The sequence below is a fragment of the Alosa alosa genome, chromosome 20 (genome assembly GCF_017589495.1).
Source record: "Alosa alosa isolate M-15738 ecotype Scorff River chromosome 20, AALO_Geno_1.1, whole genome shotgun sequence".
NCBI lineage: Eukaryota > Metazoa > Chordata > Actinopteri > Clupeiformes > Clupeidae > Alosa > Alosa alosa.
In genome coordinates, this window is record NC_063208.1 from 14,483,228 (window position 1) to 14,505,551 (window position 22,324).

Below are 22,324 nucleotides of genomic sequence, written 5' to 3' on the forward strand. Positions count from 1 at the left end.
TCGGAGTTCACTCTTTGTTCAAGTGCTGTAGCACTGTTGATGCCATGCTGTTGGATTAACAATGAGACATACTGTATCAGTACAATATAATACTGAAACAGTCCATTGGTGTTTACTGTGTTCTCAGAAGGACCCAAATTAAGGCATAGGTTTGGATAGATAAGAGAGTTGGAATAGAGGAGTGGGAGAAAGAAAGAGAGAGGGAAAGAATGAAAATCTGAGAGGGAGGAGAGAGAGAAAGATCCTTTTTGACAGATTTGTCCTCTCGGCAGTAATTGGAAGCATGCTTGAAAAGAATGCAAAAAGTCTACCACTTGACAGGGAGGCAAACTTTGAGTTGTACAGCTGCTCAGAGATACCTTTGTAAGGCTGTGCATAGTACCTGTCACAGTGCGAAAAAGGCCTCACTTTCTTAATGTTGCATTGCCAAAACCAAATGTATGATTAAAAAATGTCAAATGTTAGTTAAGAGGATATTCAGTGGCACTGAATCTTTTTATATAAGATATAAAGATGAATGAAAAAATATAAATGTATATTAAATAAAATAATATGTGAATTTAGACAATTTATTCTTCAGTCAGTTTATCTAACTTAATATGATTATTTCACTATGAGTTCTATGCAGAGGTGAATCTTTTTTTCTGCGAAGAATATTTCCTTTGAGGCATGTTTCTTATCAAACTGTTCTCATAACTTTCTGTTAAAAATATTATTTGAAGTATTTACTGCTTCTGAGCCCCTGCAAAAGCACTAAATTATGCTGAGGAACGACTTCGAAGCACTTTGCTTCTAAATTTACATGTGTAGCCAGAGATATATAACCATGGAAGCTTCAGCGCATCAAAACCTTCTGCTTCGCCAGCTTCTGTTTTTATGCTCTGCCTGTTTTATAAGCACAGAAAATAGACTTTTTCTATAATTTGAAGGAAAATAATGAAATATAAGTCATTGGACGCACAGTGTTTTCCTACAGTAACAAAACTGTGTTTGACAAGTGATACAATTATTTTATCCATCGTGCTTCTGTGGTAATTCTCTCGTCTCTCATGTCTTCTCTGTTACCTACTTGAATGAAAGCTTCTTAATAATCACATCAAGCTTAGTTAGCTTAATTAAGAACTTGTCATTCAACAGGTTTGTTAAATCCCTCCATTTTATGATCTGTTCACTCCTGTTCAGCCCATGTGAAATGATGAGAGTTTCTGGATGCATTGTGTAGATGTTGCTGTGAGATGGAAGCACACGGTCCATGTAGCGTCGTCCTCCCTGTGGCCCAGATTGTGGGGACTAGGACACATTAGCCGGAGAGAGTCCGTGTGGATGGCTCTGCAGCCCATAAAAAGCATTAGCGTGCGCTCTCTTGCTGATTAGTTAATAGTGGGGTGATTTCAACTGCTCTTACCAGCCCAGCCAGTTCCTGTGTCCTAAGTGGTTGCTATGAGGCCAGTTTCCGCTAATGCTATGGTGTGTGTATGTGTGTGCATTTTTGTGTAAAAATGTACGTGTGTGAGTAAGAGAGAGAGAGAGAGAGAGAGAGTGAGTGTGTGTGTGTCCAAAAAGTACATTTTCCTTGCTGGCAAAATTGTTGTTCACTCAAGTTTCATAAAAGAAACCTCTGATATGAAAAATGTGTCAGAAAAGTGAACACCACTCTTACGCCTTACTTTATTTAGCCCTTAACTGCACCGATTAAAACCTTTACAGATCATAAATTTGGGTAGTAATTATTCTGATGGATGATGTCAGGATTTATGAGAGAATGGAAACTGGCATAGCAATATCCATCTGTGTTTATTTTGTTCTTGTACCTTTTGACTGACTTTTCCCAAGCCGAATCTACTTCACGGTCGTACAACTTCCTCTACAGGCTTCCATGTTCTTGGGGAGTTGTTCGATGAGCTGACAGATCTGACTATCACAGATCCATCATCCTTTGTGTACAGCAGAGTGCGGGGTACACTTGAAGTCCCTGCAGATTTAGAAGACTTTTGACTAAATGTTTGCCAGATTAAAAAGAAGCTTTCTGTTCCCCTCAATTCCCTAAACTGAACATCTGCTGGGCTCATAAAGTTTTTTTTTGTTTTTTTTTTTTTTTTTTTTTTTTTTGTTTTTTGGTCTTAAAGAGCCCTCTGTTTTTTAGCATAGCGCTGGGAGTCAAGTGGTTTACAAAAGCATCGGGAAAGGTCAGTTTAAGATGGCAGAGGCCGATACTCCACCAAGAAGAATAAATCAACTGAGGTCAGCGGAGTGGTGGCTCGAAATTAGAAAAATCATTACTTGACACGTAATAAAACAGCGGGGGCCTTTTTTCAAGGAGGGTTTGCCATTTGTATCGCATGGGTTGGTGTGTGTAGCTGTATGCAATAAAATATAGCTAATAATAAGAGGCCCTGCTGTTCGGAGGTTATCATGGGTCTATGGTACTTTGCTTTGCTCGTATGTACTCATTGCCATGTTGTCTTATGATAAGCCACTGAGGAGAATCTAGATGGAATCTCCTGCTGAGATTTGAAGAGAAAAAAAATACATTGAAGGTGATGAGTACTACACTCGTCTTATTTATTGTTTTGCTGATGACCACTATTTCTTTTCTCTCTCGCCATTCTGGCACTATGCTGGCCATTCCTGGTCTTTGGTGCAGGGGCCCGTAAAAGTGACTCCATAATCGACGATTAGTAGAACAGTTGTGCCAGTGAGAATTCAACTGATGCTCAATAAAGATTTATAGCGTGGGAAATTTTCTGGTATGGCTAAACATTTGTTTAGCCTTCCCTGACCTAATGTAGTCATTAGTCTGAAAAAAAAAGTCTGAGTTTACAGCCATGTAGAATGTCAGTAATGTAGAAATGATTCCTGATTTGTGGACACTGCGTTGACTCTTTGAGAGAGTTTTGGATGAGGTCGTAAATTTGTATCTTTTATAGACCTTATTAATTATTTTGATTAGGCGGAGAGCTATGTTGATCAGATTTGAGTTCTTTCATACTTTTGCATGACTTCACCCTCGCAAGTGCCAAGACAGCTGTTCCTTGCTTTATAGTGCAATGTGCACAAAGATTGACTGTTCTGTATCATTAGTGAAAACTCTTTTGTACAAAAATGAATGACAGACTAATGATAGAAGTGCTACGTACCCTGTCCAGTCCAGCTGTAAACGTTAAGAGACATGCAGCTTTCTGAGAGCAACAGGCCTTTCCACTTTGTTTTAATGGACTACCGGCACTGTTGAGCAATGTTGTCCGAAACCGATCAATTTCAGGGTCAAAACAGAAGATCCATTATCACAAATATGGGGTGAAAGGGAAACATACAGATAGACAGAGAGATAGAACACCAGAAAGACAGAGAGAGAGAGAAAGAGAGAGAGAAAGATTGGACAATAAATGTGCTGATTGACACAGGGGAGCTGGGGGGTGTTGGGGGTGGTGTGGGTGTGGGGATGGCAGACGGCAGACAGACGATAACATTCAGTTCCTCTGGCTGCTCTCCAGATGCTGCTTCCTTCTTCCCCCAGCCTCCCCATACCCAGGTTGTGATTGTCATAATGTTCTCATGGATATGGCTAGGCTCGTCTGCCAGTTTTGATGCATGACACGTTTGCATTCGAAGTACTGTTTTGGAGATATTTATGCTATTTCCCAGTGACATACTGAAATTAAAAAAAAAAAAAATACAAAAGGAACTACAACAAGATTAGACTCCCCAAATACCCTCAGGGTCGATTCACAATTTGTTTTTTATGATACTCAAATATTCCATATAAATCTTGGTGGAAATTGGGTACAGCCTAATCTCGTTTCAGTTTGGTAATCTGTCTGGGCTTTCTCTAAGTCAGTGGAAGACGTGGGGAAGAAAAGACTTGTTTATGTGTTCAGCGTATTCCTTTTGAGGGTTTGATATGTCTCGAGCGTATTCATTGATTTGCCAACGCTCTTCCTTGCATCTGATCTACCTCAGGAAGCTATTTTTGCTTCTCGTCCTCCTCCTCTTCTGCTGTCTATTAGGTACATCACGGAAACATATGTTTCGCAGAACACATCAGCTTTCACCCAAAGCTCTCTCTCACGGCTTCCACACACAGTTGCGTTCCGTCAACGCATGCCAGTGGGTGTTCCCAACGGTAGCTATGCAGATGACTTAAGGTATAACCGTAATTTGATTGGCTGGTGCCGTCTGTTGTTTGCTTGCTCGTAATTTGATTGGCTGGTGCCGTCCGTCAGTGCAGCAAAAGTTGAACTTCTCAACATGAGTGACGGGAGCAACGCGACACAACGGACCCACAATTCAGTTCGGCAACGGATGACGTAAGCCCATGTAAAGTGAACGGGATGCGTCTCCAGCCCTGCAACGCACACAACTGTGTGTGGGAGCCGTTACTCACACGTACCACTTAAGTGTGGACAGACGTTTATGTCTCCAGTGGCTTCCATCCGCCCAAAACCTGGGGCTGACTTGTGGGATGAAGTCCAGTCTTTCCCCTGTCCACCCACTCCTCGCCGCGCCCACGCACGGTCATAGAGGGATGGAGTCGTTTTCAAGTCGTTCTGAATCCCTTCTTCCCTTCAGACTCCAAAGGGCTTATTGTATTAGGAAAAAAACATGCCTATGATTTGTGTGTCCAGTAACCTCAGACCTCAGAGTTGATGAGAGCATCTCTTCCTTTCTAACTTCTTTCCTAATTTATCTGCTTGGCATTGGCTATGCTTCACAGCAGCTCCGCTGTTCCTCGAGAAAGACACCATTACTCATGCTAAGCTTTTAACATGTTACACAGTGCTGATGCTGGTGCTGGTGGAGCGTATCATTATGGGCATGTAGGAGGAAGCAAGGGCCTGGTGCCTCTCTAAATCCATCTGCTGCTGCCTTGACAAATTCCTGATGTGTAAGATTTAAAAGGGGGTGTGGGTTGGGGGTTGGGATGGTCGAGGGAAGGAAGAGGAGTGGGCCGACTTGGCGTGGTCAAAATTGCCGTGATGAAATGGCGCCGCTTTTTCTCCCCACACACAGAAAAAAACACAATTCCACTAATCGATGAGCCCACTGACAAGGAGGAGGAATAGAGAGAGAGAGAGACAGGGAGAGAGGTGTAGTAAGGGGACACCACACTGGCCAGTTCAATTGATTGGGTTTGATTGACATTTTGTTTGTCTTAACAGCAAACAAGGAACTAATAGGGAAGAGAGACAAGGGATTGATTGACGACAAGATAAAAAAAAACATCAAGCCTTGATTACCAGGCAGATGGAGTAGTTATGAAGGTAATCAGCAGACTGGCGTTGCCATCATCATGACGTGAATCCGGTGCGGAAGGATGTTGACAGCCGGCGATTTGGCACAGTAGATGTTTTCCACTGCTTAGTTTTCCCACTGCTGTTCCCCCAAAACAAAAGGCCTGTTTTGAAACCCAAACTGTACACAACGGCTCAACCCCTACAAAGCACTGGCCAAGTTACCTGTGTGTGTGTGTGTGACTCTGGTATTGTTTTCTCCCGAGGACGACCTATTGTCCATTTAGCGTCTGATTGACTCTGCTCCCTCATGTCTGTAAACCTGTGTTTGAACTCGGGGTAATGCTTCAGGGGTAATGCAAAATTAACCGTCTAAACAGCGTCCGTTAGGACAGCATGCTGTTCCTCGTACACACATATGTTATCATTATCAGGGGAGAATGTGGGAAATGTACCAGTCAAGAGGTCCACTTGAAAAAAGCGGCTAACTACAAAAGGGAAGTATGCGTGTGTGATTTACAACTTAAGCTAGATAATGCTTTTATATGTAACCTTTTATCTCCGCTGGGAATGTATATAATAGGAATAATTATGATTCTTTCCACTGAGAATGACATCACTCCCGCAACAAGCACCCGTACAGGGGGATATGTGGACTTGGGAAGATGAAAAGCAAAGCTGAAGCATGTGGGGAAAAATGGCCTAGAATGTTTTGTATTACACCAAAGTGCCTTTATTGCACGCTCTCCTCCGTGCCTGAAGTAAATGTGAATGAAAGCAAGAGCCAGGCCATTAATGTAGAGTACTTCCATTTCTTTCTTTCTTTCTTTCTTTCTTTCTTTCTTTCTCCCTCTCTCACTCTCTCTCACCCCCTTTTTCTCTCTTTCTGCTATAATCTTGTGATGAAGAACATGTACTCCCAGTGATTTATGTGCGTGGCGTAAAACGGCACTCAAGTCATATCCTCGGAGCGCGGCTGGTGTGCAGATCACGGGGGACGACCCCACTGTTGACTTATTACAGGGCCAATGCCAGAGAGAGAGAGAGAATTTTGAATTTTCAAAAACTCTTTATTACAATCTTAAAAATACATCAAGATCAACTTGACACTATACTCAAAAAGTAAAAGTTAGGAAAGTTAAATAAAGTAATGTGCAATCTGTAGCTTATCATTCTCAACAATACACATCACGCTTATTGTAGCACCATTTTTTCCTCAAAAAACATCAAGAATCTTCATAGATTTATAAAAAATGAAAATCAATCAACATAATGACACCTTACAAGAATAGAAAACACCATTAGGATATCAACATCTACATCCTGCTCAACTTTTCCTTTACGACTAACATATATCGCCATCTTTGCTTGCCCAAGCAGAAAGTTTAGGAGCTGACACTTGAAGCGATGCTTTTGTACATATTTAAAACCAAAAATGAAAATCTCCGAAGAGAAACTTTCATCAAACTTAAAGAAAAGTGCCATCAAAACAGCAAAAAGAGGTCTGAGCCTCTGGCAGTGCATAAAGGCATGGAATACAGTCTCCCTTACAGAACAAAAAGGGCACCCCTGATCAACCATTGGATTTAAAACAGAAATAAAAGCATTCACTGCTATTGCACCATGCAGAATACGCCATTGTAGATCGCCAGCTTTTTTTTAGTTAATGGTGACTTGTACAACGACGCCATTGTGGTTTGACATCATTTTCAACCTGCAACGCCAAGGCCAGGGTGTATCCACCCTCTTGTCCAGAGACCTTTTATTTAGGGAGAGAACACACAGTTTGTACAATGATTTACTAGTTGCAGCTGTAGGACCCAGGAAAACTAAACTATCTGGGAGTAAGAAGCAACCAGTGCAACCTGTTAAATCTGGAAGTAGAGTAAGTCTGGGAAAGGGGTCATGGCAGTCAGGACTACACTCCCCCCCAAAATAATCTCCAAGCAATTGCATCTCCTCCCCAGTTAGGAGAGACCGCCATTTCCCAAGTAGCTGATCAACTATCCTAATGGACTTCACACCTAAGTGCTGAGCTAAAGTATGGCTATTACTGATATCAGGACCAGCAAACTCTACTAGATCCCCAAGGGTTGTAACTCCAGAGCTGATAAGCTTAGAAGTAGGTACCAGGGACAAGTCCTGACTCACATCAAGAACCGAACCATGAATCAGAGGCTCCTTTAACAACCAGAATAATGAGCTTGTCTGTCGGGCGCGTTGAATTATAAACAGAGACCAGACTTTGAACAGATTCTTATAAAATGCAGGAAGTAAATTAAAATTCATTCTATTTGGATTAAACCAGAACAAAGACCTATCTAAGCCCAACCCTTCAAAAAGTTGTAAAATACAACAGGCTGCAGCTTTCCAGCTTGAGTCCAGTGATCCTGTGAGAAGACGCTGTACAAACTGCAGACGGAAGGCAGCAGTTCGACTCTGTAGATGAATAAGTCCATGTCCACCATCCTCCTTAGGCAGATATAAAACACTCTGAGGTACCCAGTGTAGATTGTCCCAGAAAAAATCAACCAGGACTGACTGAATCTTCGGTAGCAGGTTTGAAGGAGGATCCACACAAGCCAGCCGATGCCAAAGAGAGGATGCAACCAGGTTGTTAATAATGAGAACACGCCCCTGTAATGGAAGTAATACTGAAAAGAAATTTCCATTTCTCTAGACGACCTTTAACTTTTTTCAATTACCCCATCAAAATTCTTTTGAATAAAAGCATCATCACCTAAGAAAACACCCAGGTATTTAAAACCACCCCTATTCCAAACTAAGCCATCAGGCAGACCAGGTTCGCCACTCACCCAACTCCCAACCAGCAAGGCTATGCTTTTTGACCAATTTACCTTTGCTGAAGAAACAACCTTAAATTCATTGCAAATTTTTAAAAGCGTGTCAAGATCTCTCTGGCCATTAACAAGGACAGCCACATCGTCAGCTTAAGCTGACGATTTAAAAACATCATCACAGTTAGGGATTTTCACTCCAACAATCTCCTTCCTCAACCTTACAAGGAAAGGTTCAATAGCCAGACTATACAGCATGCCCGACAAGGGACATCCTTGACGGACACCTCTGTATACCTTAAAAGGAGCGCACAAGTCACCATTAACCTTGAGAATACTTTCAATGTCACAATACAATGCTTTGATCATTCTGAATAAAATTGGGGCTGAAACCAAAGGCTGACAAGGTATTCCACAAATAATTATGCTCAACCCTATCAAAAGCCTTTTCTTGGTCAATTGAAACCACACCAAAATCCAGATTGAAGTATTTGCCAATATAGAAGACATCTCTGATGAAGGAAACATTGTTGTGAATCAATCTGCCTGGCACACAGTAGGTCTGGTCAGGGTGGATTACCTGCTCCAAAACCTCCCCAAGTCTATTTGCTAAAACTTTAGACAGCAGTTTGTATTCAGAGCAGAGGACTGACACCGGCCTCCAGGACCTTATATCTGTCAGGTCTCCCTTTTTTTGGCAGTAAAGTGAGCACTGCTCTACGGCAGCTCAGTGGCAGCACCCCTCTGGTGATGCTGTCTCTCAGAACAGCAAGCACATCTGTGCCCAACTCTGGCCAAAAGGACTTATAAAAGTCTACTGGCAGGCCATCCACCCCAGGTGCTTTGCCACTCTCCATACTGTGGAGGGCTCTCTCCAGCTCCTCTAGGGTCAACACCCTTCCAAGGGCTGTGTTTGCCTCTTCAGATACCTTAGGTAGGTCACAAAGAAAAGCCTTGTCAGTCGCCTGATCTTGTGGATTTTCACTGTTATAAAGCTCCTTATAAAAAATGTACTGCTCTATTGGTGTATTTCTGGAGAATTAGAAAGGATTCTCCCATCTTCAGACCTCAAAGCATGAATGAACTTCCTCTGTCCACTCTTTACCTCCAAGTTAAAAAAGAATTTTGATGGTACATCCATCAGCTCCACACTCTGGAAGCGGGACCTGACCAGAGCTCCCTGTGCCCTCAAACCTAAAAAGTCAGCCAATGTTTTCTTTTTTGAGTTAAGAATTTCAGTGGGTGCCTGATCACCCGTTTGTTCTGCCAGATTTTGAAGTTCGATTATTTCCTCCTCTATTTTTTTCATTGAGAGTGTTATGTTCCTTGTGACATTGGCTGTATACTCCTGGCAGAGTTGTTTTATTTGTACCTTGGCACAATCCCACCATTGCTGCAAAGACTTATAACAGGATTTCGTGGTTCTAAATTCCTTCCAGAAAAAAAAGGAAGACTTCTCTAAAATGGCCATCAGCCAACAAATTGGTATTAAAGTGCCAGTAGGCACTTTTTGGTTTTACAAAATCTAGAAATAAAGAACAGAAAACCAAACTATGGTCAGAAAAGCCAACTGGAATTATTGAACATTTCCTGAATAGACTACGCTGATGTTTGAAACCATAAAACCTGTCAAGTCTTGCAAGAGACAAACAATTATTATATGAGTGTGCCCAAGTATATTGCTTCTGTTCACCATGAAAGTTCCTCCAAATATCACTAAGATCATTGGACTTCATAATCTCTACAAGCCGTCTACGAGAGGGCATGTGCGGCTCGACATGATTTCTGTCAAAATTTTGTGCAGTACAATTGAAATCTCCTCCAAGGATAAGAATATCCTCTGAACAGCAATTTTTTATAACATTTCCAATAGTATTTAAAAACAGCATTCTATCTGTTGCCAGTGTAGGAGCATAAATGCAAATAAACAAAAAAAACGATTTTCAAACTGGGCTCTGACCTTTAAAAGTCTTCTCCCTCTATAACTTCATCAACATCAAAAGTGATGGGAATAAAGGACTTAGAAAACAGAACTGCAACCCCACCACTAGTAGAAGTACCATGACTAAGTATGGACAGACCATCAAACTCCTGAGCCCAAGCAGCTGCATTAGACGCATCACTGTGCGTTTCTTGCATAAAGAGAACATCAAACTTATTCTGTCTGATTGTTTCAAACACAGAGAGCCTCTTAATTTTTTTCTCTTGCGCCATTTACATTTAAAGAAGCAACACGAAATTCACCCATCATTATAAAGAAAAAATAAAAAAATAAATATAGACATATGCAATCAGCCATCCTAGGACACAAAGTGGAAATTGTTTTTAACATTTGTCATCGTTGGCATTCAGTAGAACATTGAGTTTTGTGAGAATCTTTTTAGACGAAATCCTTCTTGATCAGTGATGCTACCATCACGCATAAATGCTCGTGATTTGTTCATAAACTGTTCAATGTCAGGAAAAATTCGTCTACCCGGACCTTCCTAGAATGTTTTGTGTCCTTAAGGAATTTCTTTATATCCTCCACTCTATAATTGCGAGTGCGATAGCCGCTTAGTCGCAAGCTGCAGGTTACACTACAGTCAGAAAGATCACTTTCACTCTCATTATCAGTCAATTCTATATGAGCGCGTCCCCTTTATTCTGTATAATGCGCTTTCTTTTTTTCCTTTATTCGACGGTGCTTTAAACACATTATTGTCCTCCTCCAACACGGAGGTTTCCATGTCTTCCATAGCGACGGAAACCTCCCCATTAATGGCATCATCATTGCTCCCCTGACAGTTCTGAGAATCAGTGATAGTCTCGCCCAAAAGTGCGGAAAGATCCTCCCCATCAGCCGATCTAACATCGTGATTTTCCCGTGCCCTTGGACTGAATTTAACGTTAAATCAGGAGTTTGGCTCTCCGGCCCACTAGCAGAGGCAGCAGCCTCCTCCTCATTATTTGCACCAAAGTTAACATTAGGTTCGTTGTTGGTCTCTTTAGACGTTCCCTCTGCCACATCACCCTAGATTCATTGCTATTTTCACTGTTTCCACTATTATTCGTGTCATCCTTTTTATCAGGACACGCCAAGACGTAGATGCCCCGATTGTCCACAACCAAAACATTTCATAACGCTTAGTTGTTGCATAAATCGCATAATTAAAGTTATCCACAGTCACATTAATTGTCAAGTCCAATTCATCATTGTTATTCTTAAGGATCATGTACCTAAACGCCTGAAGGACACGATATGTTTCAACAACGGAGATTTACCTAATCGAATTTTTTTAATTGTTGAGACCACTTTGCCCATAGCGACAGTGTTTGTCCTAGAATCTCAACAGAAATGAATGGGGGACATTAGACAAAATGACTTTCTTGGAAGGCGTAGAAAGAGGGGCAACAGAGGTAAAAACGCCATCTATCACTGCGCCATTCTCCGTCAGCTGATTGGCAAACTCAATTGATTTTAAGAAAAGCACAATCGCGTTGTTCATGCGAGATGCTGACACGATATTCTCATGACCAACAATTTCTCCGCAGCCAAACTACAATCCTCAACACTGGCTGCCGATGCTATTTTAACAGCATGACGCCGAAGTTAGTTGACCAAAAATCTCTGCCATGATTCCAGCACCAGACTGGAGGCAGTCGCTTTAGGGGAAAACCCCTGTTTATTGCCAGAAAAACTAAACCAAGCAAAAATCTTTAGTACTCCAGCAGAAAGTAATAGATAGAAAGAAAGAAAATAGAAGTAAAGTGAGAAATAGAGATTTAAACAGAACACTCGTTGCGGTACAGCGACCAAACACCGGTCCACTCACCACTGACTCCCCAACCTCACACCAACCATGAGACAGAGAGAGAGAGAGAGAGAGAGAGAGAGAGAGAGAAAGGAGGCCCGCCTTCACCACCTTTATTTCACCACAACCCCCCCCCCTTATTTTAAACAGCATGGGAACTCCAAAGCCCATAACCCTTCCACAGTAGGCAGAAGAAAACACCTCCATTTCCACCTCCGGTTCAATTTCCCTCCCCCCCCCCCCATTCTCCTTTGCTCAGCCTGTCGTACCTTATGATTGCTGTTTTCGCTTTGTGCTGCTGGAGTTCTCCTCTGCAATTCTCTCATATGTCGTCAAATTAACGAGGGCCCAGCAGCACTGTGTTCGGGCCCCCTCCGATCCGAAAGCAGCGTTCGTAAGCGCTCCTGCCGATCACTCGCTCACTCGCTTGCGGGGTGAACAGGAGGGGTCAGGCTGAATGAGATAGAAATGAAGTACTTTAGCGGCACACAAGGGGCCTCGCCTTGCTCATATCGCAGTGACGCGCCAGTGCACTTGATATGGTCGACTCGGACCATGCTGCGCCGTGAGCACTATTCAGGTCAGGGCGAGTCTGTGAAAACGCTGTCCTCCACGGGGCGGGTGACGGCGTGGGTGGAAATGACGGTTGGCCTACACTTACTCCTGTCATTGTGGATTTGACTCCCCCTCTCTCCAAGCGCAACTCTCCAGCGCTTTGCTCTTCTAGAGAGCAAATTAATAACAGGGCATCAAAGGTCTTTATTTCGACCCTCTGCTGAATCCTCCAACTTCCACTTGCCTTGACATAAAATAAACTATGCATCGGGGCCTGCTTTGCGATGTAAGAGGGTATTTTATTTCTGCCTCAACCGTTGGGAGTTGAGAGGGGAACAGAAGAATGACTACTTCCTTTTCCACTGCCCCGGGCCATTCGTGTTCGTAGCCCTATTTCGTGGGGTATAATTTCATCTGCTTCCTTTCTCATAGCTCCCCATAGCATACATTTCAACACTAGTATCTCCACCCACACTGCTCAAGATATTAAATAAAAGCATATTGAATTTATGAGCTGGATTTAATACATGCTCTCTATGCTTTATGAAGTCAAACTTGGGCATGGGTTTGGTCGGCACTTGCAAAAAAAAGAAGAAGGAAAAAAAAATGTAGTCGAGTCGGCCGCACTCTATGTGCAATGAGGCAATATACTGCAAGTGAGATTTTTATAAGGCCCTCATCTTTAAATAGCCTAATGAAAAGAGATTATACCGGATGTGTTACATTCTTCCGAATCGGCAGAGGGCACAGATTTTACAAATCCAATTTATTGTTTAGACGTGGGGCTGGCCAGCTTGTTGTGAATATTGCTGAGCACCAGTGTAAAGACGTCCAGTTAGGAACCTTATCAAATTCTTTCCAGAAGGGTTTTGTGTTAGACGCCTATCGCCTGAGAAACGAGCTTGTGTCCTTTCAGCGGTTTTATATATCCGAGGCGTCCGGCCGGGGCGTGGAACATTGCTTCCCATAAAGGGGACCATTCCGTGTTTAATTACGCATAGAACACCATTACGTTCAGACTTCTCAATTTCTTTTTTAAATCCCAAACTCTGTTTGGCATCCTTTTTGTTTCCATATTTTCAGAGCTTTTCTCAGGGTCTCTTACCACCCTTCCCCCATCACTGTCTCTGCAGCCAGCCTACTTGGTTGGTGGAGATGACTGTGGCCATCGCTGTCTCTCGGCGTCTCCTCAGGGCTGCCTGTCACAGTCAGCAGCTGTTGCCCACGTGGGAGCGAGGCTCTCTCAGGTCGCCCTGGCCAAGATGGATTAAGTGAAAATGTGACTTGTCACCATGTGGAGCCACACTTGGCAAAAGCATGTGTGTGTATCAGTGTGCGTGTGTGTGTGTGAGTTTGTGTCTGTGTGTGTGTGTGTGTGTGTGTGTGTGTGTGTGTGAGTTTGTGTCTGTCAGGACTGGGAGAAATGGAACACGGGAGAAGAAGGGGAGGAATGGAGAGGGAGAAAAAAGAGAAGGACAGAAAAGGAGAGTGGTGAAAAGAGAGAGATCAAGAGTAGGGCGAATGAGGGGGCAACGTAGCAGGGGAAAGAAGTGTGAAATAGGCGCTGAAGGTCTGCATCCCTCTGGGGCTATTCACTGTCACCAAACCTGGCCAGAGCCCCATGGGCATTTAGAGTGGACAGGAGTGAGAGGCAGTTGCAAAGCCAGTGTTATTTCTTTCCCCCTTGGCTGTGGTTACCTAAGTGTTACTGAACTGTTGTTGTTTCGTGTTGTTATTTCACATAGTCTCCACAGTAAACTTGAGACTTGAAATGGTCTTGAAAATTACCGCAGGAAAGAAAACTTTAGATATGGCGAGAAAACATGTGGTGCTCTTCCCCCGCAAAAGCAAAACACCACATATTTCTTTCTCCTTCAGATACTTGGAAGTCATCATCCAAAAATCTGAGTGAGCAGAATTTGTGACGTGCCATTTTGTTAGTCCACAGCCAAAGAAGAGAAGAAGAGAAGAAGATGGAGGAGTTACTTGCTTGGAATGGCTCCTTACGGATAAGTCTGGGCCCTTATAGTCTGTGCTGAGATGGGTGAAGGCAAATCAGTCATCACAAATTAGAGGCTGTGTATGATCACTGAGGATCCCAGTCTACGGCGGTCTGGAACAGATGGGAGAGAGTCACTGCTGGATGAGACTGAGCCTGAGGTTCACTACAAGCTTTTAAAGATGTGTATTTTCATCAGACTTTGGTTGCATATTTTCAAAACAAGCAATTCTATTTGTTTTTGAAGAGCTGCTTTAAAGTCGTATAAAGTATTTTAAGAAAGACCGAAAAACACACATTTAACAAACATCCCCCATGTGGTTTGTATTATGGTTGAATGTGGTTTTTTGTAAGCTCGTTAGACTCAAATATTTTCACACTATTCTGTTCTAATGTTCCAGTGGCTTCCTCTTGTGTGCAGCTGGTTTGAAAATAGCTTCAACTCAGGAGCGTCTTTCCAAAACTACCGTACGCACAAACACACACACACACACACACACACACACACACACACACACACACACACACACACACACACACAAACACTACTGAAACGCGCACACACACACACACACACAGACATTCCCAGAAAGCCGTAGTAGTGGAAAAAGAGCAAAGCATTGGCCTAAAAGGTGCTCCAGCAAACGGCAGCACCTGCTCCTTCCACTTGATCTGCATTACCGCGGAGGACATCCAGGTACAGGTGCCTGCATTCCCCTCAGCAGCATGGTAAACTCAGTGAGCACAGCAGTGACGAAACTCTGAATTATGGATACTCAGAGTGCTGCCGAGTGCATTTAGTCGTCCTTTGTTCAAAATTGCACCCTGCAATTCATGCCCTTTTTAAAATGGAGAGGAAGGATTTCTGTATTTTACACAAAGCTCTTGTTAAACTCAGTTACGGTAAAGACCTAAAAACTCAATGACGTAACTGAATGAAAGGGAACACGGGTGGAAACTGTGAGGATCCTGGCTCTGTGTAGAAGAACCCCAAACCCCTCAAATGGCATAATTATCTTTAGTATGAGTGCCTAAAGTATATTTATTATATAGAAAATGGCCTTAAGATGGATCCATATTCCAGTAGACCTATTATTTTATAAATGTGAAAAAAATATGAAAAACTGACAGCAGTGGCAGCTGCAAATAGTCAGTCCAGAGCTGAGGAGGAAGAAAAGAGACCTCACAACCTGGATCAGAGATAAAAGTATTATGTCAATCAATCTGAGAAGAAAATGGGTCTGGATAGCACTGTATGTGAAGATCTCAGGCTTGCTGTGACCAAGGCATTCTATCATTGTGAACGGTAATTGCTCACAATTCACTTATGACATTTTGGTAAGTGAGCGACGATATTGACGCGGACAGCCGAGCCATCCATCTGGCGGCAGAGCGCCGTGTCAGTGTGAGACAGAGGAAGTAGATTGTTTGTAATGAGTCCCATTCCTTTCCTGGAGTGTGCCACTGAAGGCTGCGAGGATGCTGAGCATAAAGGCTGACGGCGCATAACGTGGGCGTGCATTCGGACAGTGAGTGTCCTTACAGTCGGGTGCTTCACAGTATAGTATTTTTTTTTGGTTAATTTTTTATCTCGCTCATCAGCCCTGGTATGTCTCAGCAGTAGATTACTCCCTGTTGTTTGACTGTCTGAAATCTAGGTCATTAGATTTATGAATGCAGGGATTCTCCAACATGTCGACCCCATCCTTTCTTTTCCAGAGGTTGGAAGATGTTTGGACATGTTTGGGCACATCTTCTATACAAAAATGAAATATTTGCTTTGTTAATACTTCTGCCTGGCCATAGTGTTGTATAAGCAATGGATATCTAAAAATAGTAGTGAGTTGTTATGAGCTATGTATGAAAATAACTGATGCTGGAATTCGGAATGATGCCCACTGTTTCCTGACACAACCTCCAGCTACAGTGTCAGAAATGTGAGAATGAGAGAGAGAAGAGGAAGGAGAAATATAAAGGGAGAGAGACAGAGAATAAAGAGGGAGAGTGAGAGAAATAAAGAGTCTCAGAGACCCACGGGAGTGTGTCAGGGGACAACATGGCTCCCTGATTCCATTTCCTCTCCTGTCTCGCTGCTTCCATGCCATGTTGTGGGGTGCATCATTTCACTGGCGGGCCAGCATGGCCAACTTCCATATCCCTACTGCGCCACGGTCCACTGCCACCTGGCATGGCCACTGCTGCCATCTGCCAAGACGACACAACGGGAAAACGGGAATTAGACATAGCTAGGGGAGATACCTCAACTTGCTTCCATCCGTCTGTTTGTCCCACCAACCCCCGGGCCAACCGATGCTCTTTATCATATTAAGAGATGGAAGTGGCACGGCAACAAACCAACAAAGCAGCCTCCATCAGCCTATAGTCCTTAAAAACAGGCTGATTTTTTTTTTCCTTTTGTGAGAGTGCTTACCGCCACCTGTTGAGTTTTGGGATAAATTTAATCACTCATACTTTGTCATCTATTAGTCTAGTGAGGGATGGGGGTACGGGTGTGTGTGTGTGTGTGTGTGTGTGTGTGTGTGTGTGTGTGTGGTGGGTCTAGGGGTAGAAGAGAAGAAAAGTAAAAAACCTCAAGGAATGTGGCCAACCCCTGGCTATGCCTGCCTCTGTCATATAACAAGAGGTTGCCGTCTCCTCCGCCCTGATCCAAGACGTTCTCCCAGGTTGTCCTGTGCTAATCAGGAGCGGTGTGTTTGTCATTTGTTGAGGACTTCACATCAAAAGTGCCTCTTAACTTTTTATGGTCCACATCAGCCATGGCAGTAAGGACAACACTAACCACCGTAAACACGTAATTGCTTTTAAGAGCTGTGCAAAAAAGTGACAACTCGAGATAGGCAGAAATTTGCAAAAGAATGCACCCCCTCAGCCATTAAAACATTATCCCCAATCATTTTCATGAGGTGGTTGCCGCCCGTGAAAAAGCCAAGGATAACTTAGCCACCTGAGCTATACTGTCAGGCAAGACAAGTCCGTCTTAGGGAGTGATTAACGGCGTCTGTCCGTCAGGGTCATCCGCCTAAATGTTTGGCAGACAGAGGCATAGAAGCGCCAAAGGTGTGGACAAGTAAGTGAAGATCTGGGGAATAGAGTTGAGAGAGGAGCCCTCAGAGGAGTTGTTGGCTCAGGAAAATGGACTCCAAGCAAGGAGAAAGAGAGGGGAATGGCAGTGATTGGTAATGTGTTGTAACAGCCGACTTGGGAAAACGAGCTTGAGCTTGGGAACCATTTTTTTTTTTTTTACTCTTCCCTCACTCTTTCGAAGGGAAGACGCAATCACCATCAATGGTCAGTACGCACACCAGGGGTTGAAGTGAGCAGAGTGTTCTTGTAAGAGTTCCGAAATGTCCTCTGTTTTCTGGTCTTGAGGGTCACCTTGAGTGAACTGCTTATCAAACATCTGCATTTTTCACAAACATTGTTTTTTGTCTAATTATTTAACCACCCTCTTTCTTAATTTACAGAGTTTGGAATCAAACAGGATGGATACAACGACCAGCTTGTTTTTGCTATCCTTCATTTTGGTGAGTCTGGAAATTTATGTTTAGCCTTCATAAGCTATTCTCTATTCTCCCACTATTCTCTATTCTCCCACTATTCTCCCTAATTTATGCCATTCTCATGGTGACATCCTTCCTGTGATATCTTCTTGGAAATATATTGTCATGCCCTTTTGTTAAAATGGAGATAAATATTCACCATATCTTCCAAAGTCAAGACCTGGTGGTTGTTTAAGAAAAGTAAAAAAAAAAAACTAATTTGATGAGGTCCATTAATCCGTTGATCATTAATTGACTGCGCTTGGTAATTAAAAGCACGAATGGATGAGAAATGCAGAAAGTCAACTAGGCATGAAGTTGAAGCCCCATACTCTCACTGTTTTAGTGAGCGTGATATACATACTGTGTGTACGTGTGTGTGTGTGTGTGTGTGTGTGTGTGTGTGTATGTGTGAGTGTGTAATACCAGATCTATTTTCCTGTGTAGGATTAGTTGGTGTCAGTAGGTTCGCACCTTCAACCATTTTAGACCTTTCACATAAATGCACATTCATTTTCTTTAATTGCATGTGGACAGTGCAGCATAATTGGTTATCAAATGGTGATTTTTTATAGGTAATGGAACTTGACATCCAATTATTTCAACATGAACATGCTAAATTTGCCTCCAAAAAAGCCCTGCTTTGGTACAAATGTGAATGTAGGAAAACTACAGAATTAAATAAAATTCTATACCATGCCTGACCTTGTTGCCTACACTATTGTATTCCATTTCAGGCTGTGAAGGACAATATTATTAAACGCTGGACAGAGCTGTAGAGGACAACTAGCGTTTATTCAATTGGATAGGATGTGCTGATTTTACTAATTTTTCATTCTGAATTGTGATGTGCTGTAAAATTGTTTCTGCTGTAAAATGTTATTGGGGGGAAAAAGTGTCAAATTAGTGATTTCAATGCATTTGTCAGAGCTCCATAGCTAATGAGGAGAAAACACACAAATAAACAAAAAACAAGCAAAAAAACAAAGCCAAGCCGATATGGGTGGTGGCCTGGTGGTCGTATGTATGACGTCATTTACTTCAATGTTTGGAGTGACATCATATGTACGGCTGCTAAACTGCTACAAGGGACATCAGTATTCCAAAAAAACCCTGACATCTGATGAATGCGTCCACTTCGGTGTCATACACGCCTCTTGTTTCCATGAGTTTCCAGGTAAGGATTGTGTATCACTGGGGGTGAGGGTAGTGTGACTTTGAAGAGAAAAAAAGGTGGGTGCAGAGATGATAATATGTGATTGCATTAATATTAATGAAGGTGCATTAATGTGCAAAGACAAAGGTTCTGAAAAAGAAAGAAGGGGGAGAAAGAGAGAGATAGAGAGGGAGAATGGCTTTGAGTGGCCTCTTAATTCCCCATTAGAGTCCACAGAGAGATGAGTCATACTAGCGACACTTTTTTTCCAATCCTGATTTTTTTTTTTAGTCCTCGGTCCTCTCTCACACACATTCTCTTACGTTCTATCTCACTGCGATTCAAAATCCAGGCCTCCTTGTTAAGCTTCTTGAAAAACCTTGCACAATGCTGGGATGAGTTGGGTGAGAGAGTGAAGGAGCCTTTCATAAGAGAAACTCTCAACCTCTCACCGTCCTTTTGATATTTGATGGCTGAGAGCCTCCTCAAGTGTGAAATTGTACACAAACAAATCAAAAATCACTGAGAGACACAGAGATCCTGCATGCAGTCGGTGGAGTGTGGTGTTTTGCAAGGTGTCGCTCACCGACATCCTCAGATGGTGTGTGGAGGGATGCCTTGTGTGTTTGTTCTGTTCACTGAACACATTTGGCCGCCCACGCGCTCCACATTGATTGCTCAGGTGTCCAAGCACGTCTGAGCGTGCCAGTGCAGTGCAGCACCTGGCTGTTAGGGCTGTGTATTGGCAAGGACCTCACGAAACGATACGCGTCATGATGCATGGGTCACGATACAATACATCACAGTATATTGCGATATGATACATATTGCGACATACAGTATTGTAATACTGTTTACAGAAAATGTAAAAATACAGCTGGAAACTAAATTTGCTCCGTACCACCTGGGCAGTATAATATGTAGATCACATTACACTGAAAATTCAGCAGACAAATAATAAAACAGTAGTCAGCTGTATAGACATTTTTACACAGCCTAATGCTTTAATAAAAAATATTGATATTTAGCGGCAGTGGCAATATGATATATTGTGCAAGTGATGATATTGATATATCGATATTGAAAGCACAGCCCTATTGGCTTTTTTTTTTTTTTTTTAGACTAGTCGGCATAACAGCTCATTTTTTAGATTCTCTGGCAAAAAGTGGCCTTGACTCGGTCCATTGAGGTTGTATCAACATGGCTGTCTCCCACAGGGCTTGCCGGCCACGGGAGCCACGGAGACCAGTCCGGACCCTGCGCTGGCGCCAGGGGAACTGTCCCTCCAGCCTGCGCTGGCGGCCATGGAGAGCGCGCGGCAGACTATGCTGGACGGACACCACCAGTGCATGGAGATGCTGGGCCACGAGGCGCCTCGCAATAGAACCGGTAAGACTTCCCAAGTATTTTTGAAAACAGCATCTGGCTGTTTGTGTGTGTTTATGTATGTGTGTGCACGCGTGTGTGTGTGTGTCTGTGTGTCAGTCATTGAGAAAAGAGTTGAGCATTTTATATTTTTGTGTATGTGTATGTGTGTGTCATTGAGAAGAAGGTTGAGAGTTGTATTACTTTTTGACAGCAGAAAAGCACACAGTGCAACAGTGGCCCTGGCTCTTTGATCTTACACAGTGTCAGACATCCTTGTGCAGAGGCACCCCTAAAAAAAAAAATCCTGGTTACTCACAGTCATTCAGTGATAAAACGCTGCACAGTGGAAAATTGTATTTTATAACAACACAGGAAAGAGTGTTAGCCATTGTATCTGGTTCTGCTAAAGCCAAAGGTCAAGTAGCCATTTTAGACAGTTGTCTTCTATGCAAGTGAATTGTCACGTTTCTCTCTCCGTTCTGTAGCTGTTTGAGTTTCAGGTTTTGTTTGTATGATAATGAAATAATATAAGCCTGACTCCTTCTCTCTTCATCTCTCTCTCTCTCTGTGCCTCTCTCTGGTGATGCACTGTTTTAATGGATCCAGGGCCTTATTGTAATCGAACCTGGGACGGCTTGCTGTGCTGGGATGAGACACCTGCGGGGACCTTTGCCACCCTCAGCTGCCCTGACTACCCGGGCCTCGACACTTCAGGTACGACTTCAGGTTACTCCGCTGGCGCGTCGGGGTCCTGTTTGCCCTGTTGGGACTTATTTTCCGATAATAACCGCCGTTCTATAGAACCTTTCAACAATAAAAACAAAAACAATGGTTGAACGTTCTATTTGGTTCCCAATCTACTTCCTCTGCATTAAGTAAGGGATAATGTATAGAACGCCGGTCATTACTGGGAAAATAAGTCCCGATTTAACCGGACCCCGACGCCAGCAGCGGAGGGGTCTTGTTCGCCCTGAAGGGACTTATTTTCACAGTAATGACCGGGCGTTCTATACATTATCCCACTTATTATACGGCTACTTGCCAAAACGAAATAATAAACTCCCCACGATATGACTTTAGCCTACATAACCTAGCCTATTTGTTACCGTTCATCGTGGCATTTGCTGAGAAACAAATAGGCCTAGTTCGCAACACACACTGCTGAACTTGAATCAAACATTCTTTAGAACACAGCTGCTGATCAACCGTCTGCTTTCACGTTTGAATGAAGTTCCAGTCCTTGCGTAGTGATATGAAAGACATTAATCAGTAGCACAAAACCTGTTGCCATTGACAGCGGTGATTAAATGCTTTGCCGGTGATTTATGTAGATTTAACATAGGCCCGAACGTTGGGAAGGCCCATTCATGTGAATGGAACGTTCTGCAGCACTCTGAAGAGCCGTGTAATAAGATAATATATGGAATGTTAAAACGGAAGCCTTGTGGGGCGAACTATGATGCTGATAATGGAACTCTTTTGAAAGGGTCTATACATTATCTCTCAAGCTACATAACAATCAGGGCTACCTCACACAGGAGCTATGCATGGAGAGGTCTGTGATCCAGGCCTCCTCACTGGTACAATTACTTCCACGTGTGGGTTTGTCGCAGAGACTCCTATTTGTACTTTATCCATTAGGATGTGTTCATGGTTGCCCAAGAGCGCCATCAATGTTTATGTGCACAATGAAAGTGGAGCGAGAGGGAAGCGATTTTTTTTGTCCTTTCTCCCTGTTCGCTCGCTCGCTCTCTTTCTCTGAGCTTCTGGGAAAGCTCAGTCGGACTTTATTTGGCGACTCGAAACAATTTATTAGCTGAAGGCAGAGAGTGAACAGCTGCATAAGGGAGAACTATGAAAATG

General features: G+C 43.0%; 1 protein-coding gene across 2 annotated transcripts in view; it reads left to right on the top strand.

Annotated features, from left to right (window-relative positions):
• The window catches only part of calcr (calcitonin receptor), a 50,710-nt gene that overhangs the window by 7,436 nt on the left and 20,950 nt on the right, over positions 1 to 22,324 (top strand). Inside the window, exons 2-4 of one of the 2 annotated variants that reach the window (XM_048229521.1) lie at positions 17,863 to 17,922; positions 20,311 to 20,482; positions 21,068 to 21,175. In XM_048229521.1, coding sequence (XP_048085478.1) covers positions 17,881 to 17,922; positions 20,311 to 20,482; positions 21,068 to 21,175 — 322 coding nt within the window. In that variant the 5' untranslated portion in view covers positions 17,863 to 17,880. Of the gene's footprint in view, positions 1 to 17,827; positions 17,923 to 20,310; positions 20,483 to 21,067; positions 21,176 to 22,324 lie in introns of those variants that run through there. The other variant, XM_048229522.1, reaches the window with a different exon arrangement.